The sequence below is a fragment of the Oncorhynchus tshawytscha genome, linkage group LG09 (genome assembly GCF_018296145.1).
Source record: "Oncorhynchus tshawytscha isolate Ot180627B linkage group LG09, Otsh_v2.0, whole genome shotgun sequence".
NCBI classification, from domain to species: Eukaryota; Metazoa; Chordata; class Actinopteri; order Salmoniformes; family Salmonidae; genus Oncorhynchus; species Oncorhynchus tshawytscha.
This window is the reverse complement of record NC_056437.1, coordinates 82,574,179-82,589,270: the sequence shown is the minus strand read 5'-3', so window position 1 is coordinate 82,589,270 and position 15,092 is coordinate 82,574,179. Positions and strand designations below refer to the sequence as shown.

The 15,092-nt window shown below is 50.3% G+C and overlaps 1 protein-coding gene across 8 annotated transcripts in view; it reads left to right on the top strand.

Annotated features, from left to right (window-relative positions):
- The window catches only part of LOC112235031 (caskin-2), an 86,876-nt gene that overhangs the window by 38,050 nt on the left and 33,734 nt on the right, over positions 1-15,092 (top strand). For all 8 annotated transcript variants that reach the window (XM_042327670.1, XM_042327668.1, XM_042327674.1 and 5 more), the window contains one exon: positions 1,702-1,753. In XM_042327670.1, coding sequence (XP_042183604.1) covers positions 1,702-1,753 — 52 coding nt within the window. The remainder of the gene's footprint in view (positions 1-1,701; positions 1,754-15,092) is intronic.

Sequence of the window (15,092 nt, the reverse complement as noted above, 5' to 3'; positions counted from 1 at the left end):
ATCAGATGACAAACGCTTAGTGTCTGACATTAAACTGTATATCTACCGCTGGCAGTGGTGATTTTCATTTCAGGGACGATGACTGTGGCATCACACTGACATGCTCATTGAACGCAGGGCATAAGCTGCATGACTCTACAAAGCACAAACTTTGTTTGGAATTCACAGAATTGATAAGAATGTGCTACTTATCACATGCAACTGGTGAGTCTGTGCTTATGTTTGGAGATATTGTATGAAAGATATAGAAGAGAGCTGGGGTGTCAGCAGGGCCAGTGAAATACACAAGGGAACGACCCTGCCATTGGTTGATCACGTCTTGGGCGGGCAGGAGATGTCTCCATCAGTTTAGTTGACAGGTCTGGACGTTGCCCATAGAGGCTGTAGGGACTTGGCACATTTCCAATGAGGATTTACCCCAGTGTTTTACCCAAAAGGCGCAGACTTTTCTGTTTCCATCTACGTGGGCCAGCACCCGTGTCTCACTTGGCCATGGCTCCAGCAGATCTGCTCTGACTTGGAGCCATGAGAAAGCAACAGTCTTATTGAATGATGCAGAGGTTGTTGCTCGCCACACGTTTTTAGTGTCACAGTCCTGATGGAAACAGAATAACTAGAGGTTACGTTAACATAAAACACTGGCGACTCCCTGGTGTGGGGCTAACTCTAGATGGAAAAGCACCATATGAGTCCCTGTGGTGGCCAGTGACATTCTTTCTTCTAAAGCCACACTAGGCTGATGGAGAGGCATCTCTATCAGAACATCAAAGGACTCAACAAGATCTCCTCCCTCCCTTTGTTCTCTGAACAGTGTATTGTCTCCTGACCTGGCCACAGAGGTCAGCCTGGGGTCAGAGGCTAATGAACTGACTCTAGAGACGGAGAGAAAGGGATAGATCTATCAGGGACAGTTTGTTTGGGATCGCCACCAGGTTTTTGAGGCCTGGTGGGTGAGCTAGCTGGAGTCTCCACTCCACTGTCTGTCGCTCTCTCCTTAAACCCTGAACCATGACCCTGTAGCCCTCTTAAAAAAATATATATATTTAACCTTTATTTAACTAGGCATGTCAGTTAAGAACAAATTCTTATTTACAATGACGGCCTACCAAAAGGCAAAAGGCCTCCTGCGGGGACGGGGGCCTGAGATTAAAAATAAGTGCAATATAAATATAGGATAAACACACATCACAACAATCGAGACAACACTACATAAAGAGAGACCTAAGACAACAACATAGCAAGGCAGCAACACATGACAACACAGCATGGTAGCAACACACCATGACAACATCATGGTAGCAACTAATCAGGGTGAGCATCTAGACCAGGATCTCTTAGTCCCGTGGCCTGCAGGTCTTCAGCCTTTCCAGAACCAGATGCTCTATAATCTTTTAGAATGACTGAGTTGGTTCCCACAGATAATCTTGTTGAACCTGGAGATGGTTTGAGCTCGCAAGCAAACACATGATCATGAGTGAACTAATAATAGATCTGTAAAACAATGCTCAACCTCCAGATTTTGCACAACCCAAAAGCAAGCCAATCCAGTATACTACTTTAAACCATGAACTGAAGATGCACCATGAAGACACTTCCCTCCAGGCTTAAGTGAATAGTTTCTAGGTTAACCAGTAGCACAGTGTTTGTTCTAAAAATATCCTGAACGTATGTTGATTTATTTTCTGTCTTGTGTTTTTGCAGAGTTGTTGGGCTCCACGAAGAGACTGAACGTCAACTACCAGGATGGAGATGGGTAAGTGTGTGATGACGATAACACTGTCCTAAAGAACTGACTGACAACCTCTGTAAAAAATAAATTAAAGATGGCTTACCAATAAGCTACTCTTTCTGTATCTGTAAAACAGTAGTTCTAATGTATAGCTTCTACATACAAGTGCTGGGATTTTAAAGCTCAATGCGTCTTGTCTTGGCTTGTGATAAACACCCTGCGTTAGTTTGCCTTGGGTTGAATCATGGCCTTCTGCTAAGTCAGCCAAAGCAGACTAACTGGTAATTGTGTCCGGAGGAGAAGCGAAGGTGTCACTGCTGAAAAAGCTCATTTAATTGTTGTTTCTACTACTGCTTCTTGCCCAAAAGCAGACACACCACAGTATACTAACCCCCCAGTTACCCTGTCTGCCAGTGGAAATGCTGACTGTAAAAATGTTCCCCTCTCGCTTATTAGCATAGGTCTAGTTTCTCCTCATCTATTTTTCTCTTTGTGGAGGGACTTGGATCCCATATGAAAGTTCTCACTTTCTCCGTTTCCTCTCTTTTTCCCTTCTCACGGGGTGGTGTGTTTTCACCGCAGATATTTTTGTCGGCTGCTAGAGCCATACTAATTTACACAATTGCTCTCAGTAGCTGATAGAATAGCACATTGATGACATTGGTGAGATCCCTTGGTGCAGCATGGCTTTTTTAAAGAGTCGCTCAGCTCCCTGTAGAATATGAACTAGTCAAAAAGTAGATCATACAAACTCTGGCAAAGTCTACAGTTAGACTGTCTGAGTTCAGATTGAGTCCGATAGGCTTAGCACACCCGAGATATCCAAATATAACTACCTCTTACAGCGCCCCCACATCCATCCAAACAGCCTTCCCCCTTTACAGACACTACTGGTGTCCCCTCACTCAGCCTAAATAAACAGAGTAACACAAGTGGAGAGAAGAGCCAAGACAACAGTGGGAGACCTTTAGATAAGCCGTGCCTCTGAGATGGCTGTAAAACGGTCCAGAGAGCAGGACAGTGGTGCACCATATATCAGAGCCCAGGTCCCCCCCCCAGAACCCCAGGCTCTGGCCATGGTTTACTGCTTGTTATGCATCTTCTCCAACCCCCCCCTCACTTTGTCAGCTCTCAGGGGCCGGGGGGGCAGGGAATTCAGAGGCGGAGCCTGAGGGGGCCAGGGTCAGGGGTGGGGTTTGTCTGGAGTAGAGGGCGGGACTGTGGACGATTTAGATGGGAGTGTTTACAAAAGCTGCCACACAACTCAATGCAGTGATGACAGCGTCCGCGTCCGGGAATTATATACTAGTGCACCAGAGAGGATAAACATGGCTGGAACAGAGAGGCCTGATGATGATGATATACTACATGACCAAAAGTATGTGGACATCTGCTCATTGAACATTTCATTCCAAAATCATGGGCATTTGTATGGAGTTCGTCCCCCCTCTTTGCTGCTGTAACAGCCTCCACTCTTCTGGGAAAGCTTTACACTAGATGTTGGAACATTGCTGCGGGGACTTGCTTCCATTCAGCCACGAGCATTAATGAGGTTGGGTACTGATGTTGGGCGATTAGGTCTGGCTCACAGTCAACGTTCCAATTCATCCCAAAGGTGTTCAATGGGGTTGACGTCAGGGCTCTGTGCAGGCCAGTCAAGTTCTTCCACACCGATCTTGACAAACCATTTCTATATGGACCTCACTTTGTGTATGGGGCCATTGTCATACTGAAGCAGGAAAGGGCCTTCCCCAAACTATTACCCCAAAGTTGGAAGCACCGAATCATCTAGAATGTCATGATATGCTGTGGCGTTAAGATTTCCCTACACTGGAACTAGGGGGCCTAGCACGAACCATGAAAAACATCCCCAGACCATTATTCCTCCTCCACCAAACTTTACAGTTGGCACTATGCATTCGGGCAGGTAGCATTCTCCTGGCATCCGCAAAACCCAGATTCATCTGTCGTACTGTGAGCTGGTGAGGCGTGATTCATCACTCCAGAGAATGCGTTTCCACTACTCCGGAGTCCAATGGCGGTGAGCTTTACACCACTCCAGCCTATGCTTGGCATTGCACTTGGTGATCTTAGGCTTGTGTGCGGCTGCTCAGCCATGAAGCTTTCCAACGAACAGTTCTTGTACTGACAATGCTTCCAGAGGCAGTTTGGAACTCTGTAGTGAATGTTGCAACCGAGGACAGGCAATTTTTACGCGCTATGGGCTTCAGCACTCGGCGGTCCTGTTCTGTGAGCTTGTGTGACCTGCCTCTTCGTGGCTGAGTTGTTTTGCTCCTAGACGTTTCCACTTCACAGTAACAGCACTTACAGTTGACCGGGGCAGCTCTAGCAGGGCAGAAATCTGAGGAACGGACTTGTTGGTAAGGTGGCATCCTATGATGGTGCCACGTTGATAGTCACTGAGCTCTTCAGTAAGGCCATTCTAGTGCCAATGTTTGTCTATAGAGATTGCATGGCTGTGTGCTCGATTTTATACACCTGTCAGCAATGGGTTTGGCTGAAATAGCCCAATCCACTAATTTGAAGGTTTCCACATACTTTTGTATATACTATATAGTGTATGTGGGGCTCAACATTAGCATGTCGGAAGAGTGTTAATTTGTGTCTTGCTGCTGCTGTGTGTTGCTCAGGCTGTGTGTGTGTGTGTGTGTGCGTGCGTGCGTATGTGTGTTCTGCTCGGTTCTAATGGCCCCCGTGGGGACATGGAATTTCAAGTGGGGGGAAAGGTCTTTCATTATTCATCAGTGCTGTTGGCACTGCTCTGCTTTTCTCTCTAGCGTTAAACACAGACTATACTACTGCAGGAACCCGACCCCTCATCTTATCACTACAGCTCAGTCTCATGTCCTATAGCTTAGTCTAGCGCTCCATTAGTAGGCCATACGCGATCATGTTGAAGCACAGCACACAGCAATTATGTTTACAACAGTAATCACTCATGTATATTGTGGGCAGTTTTTTTTCTAGAACACTTTGTTGTTGGGCAATCATGGAAAGTGTTCAGTCTGTCTTGGCAGTAGTGAGGGGGGATATGACTGGGCTCTTTAGTATGTAGTACTATGAATGTTGTTCAGGTGAAGACCTGTATGAAAGAATGATGAAAGGTTCTTACTCATCCCTTACTGTAGGCGTGGACATGGTTGATATACACTCAGTGGCCAGTTTATTAGGTTCACACATCTAGTACCAGGTTGGACCCCCCTTTACCTCCAGAACACCCTGAATTCTTCAGGGCATAGAATCATTGCTCAATTGGTTTCAAGGGACCTAGCGTGTGCCAGGAAAACATTCCCCACACCATTACACCACCACCCTGTACCGTTGACACCAGGCAGGTGTACTGTGCCGCTATAAGCCTGTTGGCACAATTCTTTCCATATTCGCCCACTGCTGCTGACGGGATGTTTTTTGTTTGTCTCACCATTCTCTGTAAACCCTAGACACTGAATGTGCGTGAAAAGCCCAGGAGGGTGGCAGTTTCTGAGAGACTGGAACCGGCTTGCCTGGTACCACCGATCATACCACACTCAAGTGGCTTAGGTCCCTTTTACCCATTCTAACGTTTAATCAAGCAGTAACTCAATTCCTTGGTGCCTGTCTGCCTGCTCTATAAAGTCATCCACGACCACGTGACTCACTGTCTGTAGGAGATGTTTGTGAGCGGGGTGGTGTACCTAATAAACTGACCAACTGGTCAGCTCACGCAACTGTTATTAAGGTGTGTGTGTGTGGCCGTGAGAGTGTGCTTGGCGCCCATTCATCCCATTTCCGTAGACTTTATTTGCCCTCTCTCCATTTATGTGTGTGTGTGTGTGTGTGTGTGTCAGAGAAAGGCATGCTGAACAAACACTGGTGCTGTAATATATAAAAGGGTCTCTTTTCTGCAACCCTGTGAGACAAATTAGTATTTGAGTCTCCATGAACTTTTCCAGCTTTTGGTTTGTGTTTGGGGTGCAGTTTCCATGGAGAGCAGCACTGGAATGGCCTGGGCTGAATGGCTGTGCCTGTCTGTGGGGGACTGGTTGGATCCCTGGCCTGTGTGTCCACAGAGGGCAGTACTGCCAGGACCCGTCAACACACCCCTGTCATCTGAAGCAATGGAGGGAAAGAACCAACCCTGGCAGGAGAGGACTGTACACTACTAACTCTCCCTCTGAGAGCTGCTCTGTTTCCAAACTACCATAGAAGCTGACATCCATGCCATGTTAGAAGTGCATGTCACACCTTCCTCCCACAGGGAGCTGTGTGTGTGTGTGTGTGTGTGTGTGTGTGTGTGTGTGTGTGTGTGTGTGTGTGTGTGTGTGTGTGTGTGTGTGTGTGTGTGTGTGTGTGTGTGTGAGAGAGAAAGACTGTGTATTTAAGAGAATGAAACCGCGTGTCTGAACCTGCGCTCGTAAAAACTCCCTGTAAAGTGTTTTCATTCAGACGGCTTGTACTGTCATATAAAATCCATTGACTTATAAAGGAACATAGGAAAGATACCAAAGGCTTCCAAAAAAGACCTCACCATTGAAATGTATCTAAAAGTGATGTCTTAGTTCCCGTGTTTCCGAGCCATTTCATTGGCTCTACTACTATACTACACAGAGCTATAGGGCCCACCTGCATTGATGAGGTGCCTAGATGACCAAGGCCAGGCCACTCTGTTTGCTGAAACGATTAGCACAGAGCCCAGATTGGAAGGAAGTTATTAGCCTCTGACCTCCCAGTCAGCCAGTCAGTCAGATAGACAGAGAGAGTATTACTAGACTGGCCGGGTCACCTTGGGGAATGTGACACTATCAGCAGGAATGTAATTTGACAGGATGGTGCCTTGGCTCTGAGTGGCTGTAACTCTCTCACTGTCCCTGGTCTGGCTGGGGAGGTGTGTGTGTGTGTGTGTGTGTGTGTGTGTGTGTGTGTGTGTGTGTGTGTGTGTGTGTGTGTGTGTGTGTGTGTGTGTGTGTGTGTGTGTGTGTGTGTGTGTGTGTGTGTGTGTGTGTGTGTGTGTGTGTGTGTGCAAGCGTGCATGTGTGTGTGTGTGAGCATGTGTGTTTGCTTGCTTGTGTGTGTGTGTGAGCCTGTGTGTGTGAGCCTGTGTGTGTTTGCTTGCTTGTGTGTGAGCAGGTCTGTCTGTCTCTGTGTATGTGTGTGTGTGCATGCGTGAGTGTGTTTGTTTGAGGTGCATTCCAGTCTGCAAGGATGACAGCACTCCAACCTGGTACTAAGGTGCCTGATTGGAGACAGGTCAGACCCTCTCCATCTCCTTCCATAAATATCTCCCTCCTCTCTCTCATCCTCTTTCTGTCTCTCCCTCTCTCTCTTTCTTTCATTGGAGTGGTGTGCTAGAGTGATAAGGTAAGATGTGTCCCTGTTCTCTTCTAGAGAGGGGGAAAGGGAGAGATGTTGGGGTTGACAGGAGGAGAGACCTGCGTGCTTTGAACACAGAGCCTTTTCAAGGGCCTTTCTCTCTTCTGGACTCTCACGTCCTGCCAGGGGGAGAACAGGAGAGAGAATTGAAGGGAAGGACAGAGGAGGGATTGTGTACCTCCGGTCTCTCACCTCCCTCTCTCCCTCCTGACGTCCCTCTTTCATGGCTGGGCTCTGTGTAAAGCCCCTGGCCCAAGTGACTTAATACATCCCCACCCCATGGCCCAAATAAACCCTGCTGCATTAGGGGTAGGAAACCAAGCTCTACCTCAGAGGATAGAGGCAGGATTCACTGGGTTAAGTGGCCCTAAGGCAGGCCTAATGAGACCAACGTCACACAGGTTTCATCTAGGTTTAGAGCGATCTCAACTGAACGTTCACGAAAGAAAGGGAGGGTGTGTGTGTGTATACTCTGCTTGGTGTGTGACTCTCATAAAGGTGTGAAGTGTTTGCAGAAGCACTTAGGAAATCAAGTGATTTGGGACGCGGTTCACCAACACTTCTGTACTCAATATTACAACATGAAAAATGGTTCGGTACTTAAATTTAGTTACTTTTGGTTCTATCAAATGTGTCTCACGTTTGGAAATGAACTAAATGTATTGAACTTAATAGATAATTTATTAATTTGCCCAAGTTATCATAACACAACACATAACACATGACCAGAATGCATCAGGCATTCGTATTCCCCTGTCTGTGTCCGGTGCTCGTATGTCTATCACTTTGTGTAACCATTATGGATGCTAATGATAACCGTCTGGTCGATGGAAAGCTTTTCCCAGTAGCCTACCTGGCAAAATCATGATTATTTTTATCAATTCAGTGGCCAATAGTTTTGCAAACTCCCATCACACATGCGCTACAGAAACACTGCTAACCAAACAACAGCGCTGAGCGTCTGCACTTGAATTAAAGGGTATCTACACTATAACATATTAACGACTTCCATTTTTCACAGACTTCAAAAGTAATCCTCTGATGTGGTTTAGTCATTGTTGTGGATTTAGAACATCCAATGTAGTTTTTTATCTTTTAAAAAGCTGAACAAACTGGGAAAAATCTAATTTTCTCTGCTTTTTTTGCCGTGTTATTGTTTAGGTATAGAGTGTTTTAAATGTCACCTTTATTTAACTAGGCAAGTCAGTTAAAAACACATTCTTATTTACAATGACGGCCTACCCCGGCCAAACCCGGACGATGCTGGGCAAATTGTGCGCCGCCTTATGGGACTCCCAATCACGGCCGGATGTGGTACAGCCTGGAATCGAACCACTTAGATGCAGTGCCCTAGACCGCTGCACCACTCGTGATACTAAACCTGGTATCAGTATCCAAGTCAAAAGTCTTGTATCGTGACAGCACTTGTGTTCATCCCTGGTCTGGGCCTCAGCAGCTGGTTTTATTCACACAAAATATCAGTTTCTTTCCCTGCATGTCTAGTCTCCCCTACTTGTGCTCTTGCTTCAGACTCTCTTTGTGTGAGGAAGCCCTGGAGTGCAGCTCACGGTAACTCTACTATAATATGCTGACATGATGGTGAGATCAGTCTATGATACTCTATTAAATTAATTAAGAAGCCTCCAGGTAAGCCGTATTTAGTATCGCATTATCAAACTTGATATCTTTCTATTTGCGTTGTGATATGTGTAAGATACCTCAGTCTTTACAGTAGGCCTTTGTCTTTACATTAGGCCTTACTCTGAGGTCCCTCCATAGGCTTTGGACTGGAGCAAACATGTTTCCTATCCACCAATAGACAGACATTGTTTATTTAGATTTTAGAAGCTGTCCTGATAACTAGGCTGTTTGCAGAGATGCTACTCACACATGCATTTTTAATGTCAGATTATTTTATCACCTCTCAGTCAGGCTAGATTGAACAGAGGGATTAGACTCTCTATTCCTCCCCCTCTATCTCTCTCCTTCTGTTACGGTTTTCTTCCATCGAAGGAGAGGCGGACCAAAACGCAGCGTGGTTATTTATAAACATCTTTAATAAAGATGAAAAATATGAACAATATACAAAAACAAGAAACGTGAAAAACCGAAACAGCCCTATCTGGTGCAACAAACACAGAGACAGGAACAATCACCCACGAAACACTCAAAGAATATGGCTGCCTAAATATGGTTCCCAATCAGAGACAACGATAAACACCTGCCTCTGATTGAGAACCACTCCAGGCAACCATAGACTTACCTAGACTACTTCACTAAACCACAATCCCATAACCTACAAAAAAACCCTAGACAAAACACACCACATAAATATCCATGTCACACCCTGGCCTGACCAAAATAATAAAGAAAACACAAAATACTAAGGCCAGGGCGTGACAGTACCCTCCCCCAAAGGTGCGGAATCCCGGCCGCACACCTAAACCCATAGGGGAGGGTCTGGGTGGGCGTCTGACCACGGTGGCGGCTCTGGCGTGGGACGTGGACCTCACTCCAACATAGTCTTAGTCCTCTTACTCCGCGTCCTTAGATTGGTGACCTTCGCCGCCGACCTTGGCCTAGTAACCCTAACAAAGGGCCCCACTGGACTGAGGGGCAGCTCCTGACTGAGGGACAGCTCGGGACTGAGGGGTAGCTCGGGACTGAGGGGTAGCTCGGGTCTGAGAGGAAGCTCAGGCAGGTTGACGGCTCTGGCAGATCCTGGCTGAATGGCGGTTCTGGCAGATCCTGGCTGACTGGCGGTTCCTGGCTGAATGGCGGATCCTGGCTGAATGGCGGATCCTGGCCGACTGGCGGATCCTGGCCGACTGGCGGATCCTGGCCGACTGGCGGATCCTGGCCGACTGGCTGATCTGGCAGATCTAGGCTGACTGGCGTATCCTGGCTGACTGGCGGATCCTGGCTGACTGGCGGCTCTGGCTGCTCCATGCTGACTGGCGGCTCTGGCTGCTCCATGCTGACGGGAGACTCTGGCGGCTCATGACAGACGGGAGACTCTGGCGGCTCATGACAGAGACGGCGGCTCATGACAGACGGGAGACTCTGGCGGCTCATGACAGACGGGAGACTCTGGCGGCTCATGACAGACGGGAGACTCTGGCGGCTCATGACAGACGGGAGACTCTGGCGGCTCATGACAGACGGGAGACTCTCATGACAGCGGCTCATGACAGACAGGGGAGACTCTGGCGGCTCATGACAGACGGGAGACTCTGGCGGCTCATGACAGGCGGGAGACTCTGGCGGCTCATGACAGGCGGGAGACTCTGGCGGCTCATGACAGGCGGGAGACTCTGGCGGCTCATGACAGGCGGGAGACTCTGGCGGCTCATGACAGGCGGGAGACTCTGGCGGCTCATGACAGGCGGGAGACTCTGGCGGCTCATGACAGGCGGGAGACTCTGGCGGCTCATGACAGGCGGGAGACTCTGGCGGCTCATGACAGGCGGGAGACTCTGGCGGCTCATGACAGGCGGGAGACTCTGGCGGCTCATGACAGGCGGGAGACTCTGGCGGCTCATGACAGGCGGGAGACTCTGGCGGCTCATGACAGGCGGGAGACTCTGGCGGCTCATGACTCTGGCGGCTCATGACAGGCGGGAGACTCTGGCGGCTCATGACAGACGGGAGACTCTGGCGGCTCATGACAGACGGGAGACTCTGGCGGCTCATGACAGACGGGAGACTCTGGCGGCTCATGACAGACGGGAGACTCTGGCGGCTCATGACAGACGGGAGACTCTGGCGGCTCATGACAGGCGGGAGACTCTGGCGGCTCATGACAGGCGGGAGACTCTGGCGGCTCATGACAGGCGGGAGACTCTGGCGGCTCATGACAGGCGGGAGACTCTGGCGGCTCATGACAGGCGGGAGAGACTCTGGCGGCTCATGACAGGCGGGAGACTCTGGCGGCTCATGACAGGCGGGAGACTCTGGCGGCTCATGACAGGCGGGAGACTCTGGCGGCTCATGACAGGCGGGAGACTCTGGCGGCTCATGACAGGCGGGAGGCGGGAGACTCTGGCGGCTCATGACAGGCGGGAGACTCTGGCGGCTCATGACAGGCGGGAGACTCTGGCGGCTCATGACAGGCGGGAGACTCTGGCGGCTCATGACAGGCGGGAGACTCTGGGGCTCATGACAGGCGGGAGACTCTGGCGGCTCATGACAGGCGGGAGACTCTGGCGGCTCATGACAGGCGGGAGACTCTGGCGGCTCATGACAGGCGGGAGACTCCGCGGCTCATGACAGGCGGGAGACTCTGGCGGCTCATGACAGGCGGGAGACTCTCGGCTCATGACAGGCGGGAGACTCCGGCGGCTCATGACAGGCGGGAGACTCCGGCGGCTCATGACAGGCGGGAGACTCTGACAGGCGGGAGACTCCGGCGGCTCATGACAGGCGGGAGACTCCGGCGGCTCATGACAGGCGGGAGACTCCGGCGGCTCATGACAGGCGGGAGACTCCGGCGGCTCATGACAGGCGGGAGACTCCGCGGGCGGGAGACTCCGGCGGCTCATGACAGGCGGGAGACTCCGCTGGAGGGGGAAGGCTCTGGCAGCGCTGGACAGGCGAAGCGCACTGTAGGCCTGGTGCGTGGTGCTGGCACTGGTGGTACTGGGCCGAGGACACGCACAGGAAGCCTGGTGCAGGGAGCTGCCACCGGAGGGCTGGTGTGTGGAGGTGACACTGGATGGACCGGACCGTGAAGGCGTACTGGAGATCTTGAGAGCAGGGCTGGCACCAACCGCCCTGGCTGGATCTTCACCCTAGCCCGGCAGATGTGAGGAGCTGAGATGTAGCGTACCGGGCTAAGCACGCGTACTGGGGACACCGTGCGTTCCACCGCATAACACGGTGCCTGACCAGTACCACGCCCGCCACGGTTAGCACTGCTAGGCGCACTGTAGCGCTGAGCTGGCACAGGACGTGCAAGGCTAGGGAGGTGCACAGGAGGCCTGGTGCGTGAGGCTGGCACAATCTTCACCATCCGACTAGCACGCACCTCAGGACGAGTATGGAGAGCTGACCCAGGTGCCATCAAATCCCCGACATGCTCCGTCGGGCGAATTCCGTGCCTCATGCACCAACACAGCAACTCCCTCATAACTCTCTCCTCCGATTTCCCCATTAACTCCTTCACAGTCTCTGCTTCGCTCACCTCCAACACCGGCTCTGGTTCTGGTTTCCTCCTTGGCTCCTTATGATAAACAGGGGGAGTTGGCTCAGGTCTGACTCCTGACTCTGCCACACTCTCCCTGTTTCCCCCCCCAATACACATTTTTGGGCTGACTCTCGGGCTTCCATCCGCACCGCCGTGCTGCCTCCTCATACCAGCGCCTCTCCGCCTTCGCCGCCTCCAGCTCTTCTTTGGGGCGGCGATATTCTCCTGGCTGTGCCCAGGGTCCTTTTCCGTCCAAGATTTCCTCCCAAGTCCAGAAATCTTGATTTCGCTGCTCCTGCTGCCGCTGCCTGTCACCACGCCGCTTGGTCCTGTTGCGTGGGTGATTCTGTTACGGTTTTCTTCCATCGAAGGAGAGGCGGACCAAAACGCAGCGTGGTTATTTATAAACATCTTTAATAAAGATGAAAAATACGAACAATATACAAAAACATGAAACGTGAAAAACTGAAACAGCCCTATCTGGTGCAACAAACACAGAGACAGGAACAATCACCCACGAAAGAATATGACAACGATAAACACCTGCCTCTGATTGAGAACCACCCTAGGCAACCTTAGACTTACCTAGACTACTTCACTAAACCACAATCCCATAACCTACAAAAAAACCCTAGACAAAACACACCACATAAATATCCATGTCACACCCTGGCCTGACCCAAAATAATAAAGAAAACACAAAATACTAAGGCCAGGGCGTGACACCTTCTCTCTCCTTCTCTCTTTCATTCTATTCCATTACTCTTAGAGATGATCCTGGCCCTGTCGGTTACTGTAGTCAGACACAGCAGAACCCCCCTTCCTCCCTTCACAGTACACAACTCCCTCTGGTAAAGAGACAGGAACTGCTACATGCCCACTGAGGCACCACTTATTCCAAAACACCCTGTAGAGCTATAGTACCGACTGTCTCTCTCTAGTACAGACTGCCTCTCTCTAGTACCCACCGTCTCTCTCTAGTACCCACTGTCTCTCTCTAGTACCCACTGTCTCTCTCTAGTACCGACCGTCTCTCTCTAGTACCGACCGTCTCTCTCTAGTACCGACTGCTTCTCTCTAGTACCGACTGCTTCTCTCTAGTACCGACTGTCTCTCTCTAGTACCGACTGCTTCTCTCTAGTACCGACTGCTTCTCTCTAGTACTGACCGTCTCTCTCTAGTACCGACTGCTTCTCTCTAGTACCGACTGTCTCTCTAGTACCGACTGTCTCTCTCTCTCTCTCTCTCTCTCTCTCTCTCTAGTACCGACTGCCTCTCTCTAGTACCGACTGTCTCTCTCTTGTACCGACTGTCTCTCTCTTGTACCGACTGTCTCTCTCTTGTACCGACTGTCTCTCTCTTGTACCAACTGTCTCTCTCTAGTACCAACTGCTTCTCTCTAGTATCGACTGTCTCTCTCTAGTACCGACTGTCTCTCTCTCTAGTACAGACTGTCTCTCTCTCTAGTACCGACGGTTTCTCTCTCTCTCTAGTACCGACCTCCTCTCTCTCTCTCTCTACCGACCGTCTCTCTCTCTCTAGTACCGACCGTCTCTCTCTCTCTAGTACCGACCGTCTCTCTCTCTCTAGTACCGACCGTCGCTCTCTCTCTAGTACTGACCGTCTCTCTCTCTCTAGTACCAACCGTCTCTCTCTCTAATACCGACCGCCTCTCTAGTACCGACCGCCTCTCTCTCTCTCGTATCGACCGCCTCTCTCTCTCTAGTACCAACCGCCTCTCTCTCTCTAGTGCCGACTGTCTCTCTCTCTCTAGTGCCGACTGTCTCTCTCTCTCTCTAGTGCTGACTGTCTCTCTCTCTCTCTAGTGCCGACTGTCTCTCTGTCTAGTACCGACTGTCTCTGTCTCTCTCTAGTACCGACTGTCTCTCTCTCTCTCTAGTACCGACGGTCTCTCTCTCTAGTGCCGACTGTCTCTCTCTAGTGCTGACTGACTCTCTCTCTCTCTCTAGTGCCGTCTGTCTCTTGTCTAGTACCGACTGTCTCTCTCTCTCTCTCTCTAGTACCGACTGTCTCTCTCTCTCTCTAGTACTGACCGCCTCTCTCTCTCTAGTACCAACCGCCTCTCTCTCTCTCAGTACCGACCGCCTCTCTCTCTAGTACCAACTCTCCTCTCTCTCTCTAGTACCGACTGTCTCCTCTCTCTCTCTAGTACCGACTGCCTCTCTCTCTAGTACCGACCGCCTCTCTCTCTCTAGTACCGACTGTATCGCTCTCTCTAGTACCGACTGTCTCGCTCTCTCTCTAGTACCGACTGTCTCTCTCTCTCTCTAGTACCGACCGTCTCTCTCTCTCTAGTACCGACCGTCTCTCTCTCTCTAGTACCAACCGTCTCTCTCTCTCTCTCTAGTACCGACTGTCTCTCTCTCTCTAGTACCGACTCTCTCTCTTTCTCTCTAGTACCGACTGTCGCTCTTTCTCTAGTACCGACTGTCTCTCTCTAGTACCGACTGTCTCTCTCTAGTACCGACTGTCTCTCTCTAGTACCGACTGTCTCTCTCTAGTACCGACTGTCTCTCTCTAGTACCGACTGTCTCTCTCTAGTACCGACTGTCTCTCTCTCTAGTACCGACTGTCTCTCTCTCTCTCTAGTACCGACCGTTTCTCTCTCTCTAGTACCGACCGCCTTTCTCTCTAGTACCGACCGTCTCTTTCTCTCTATTACCGACCGTTTCTCTCTAGTACCGACCGTCGCTCTCTCTCTAGTACCGACCGTCGCTCTCTCTCTAGTACAGACCGTCTCTCTCTCTCTCTAGTATAGACCGTATCTCTCTCTAGTAAAGACCGTCT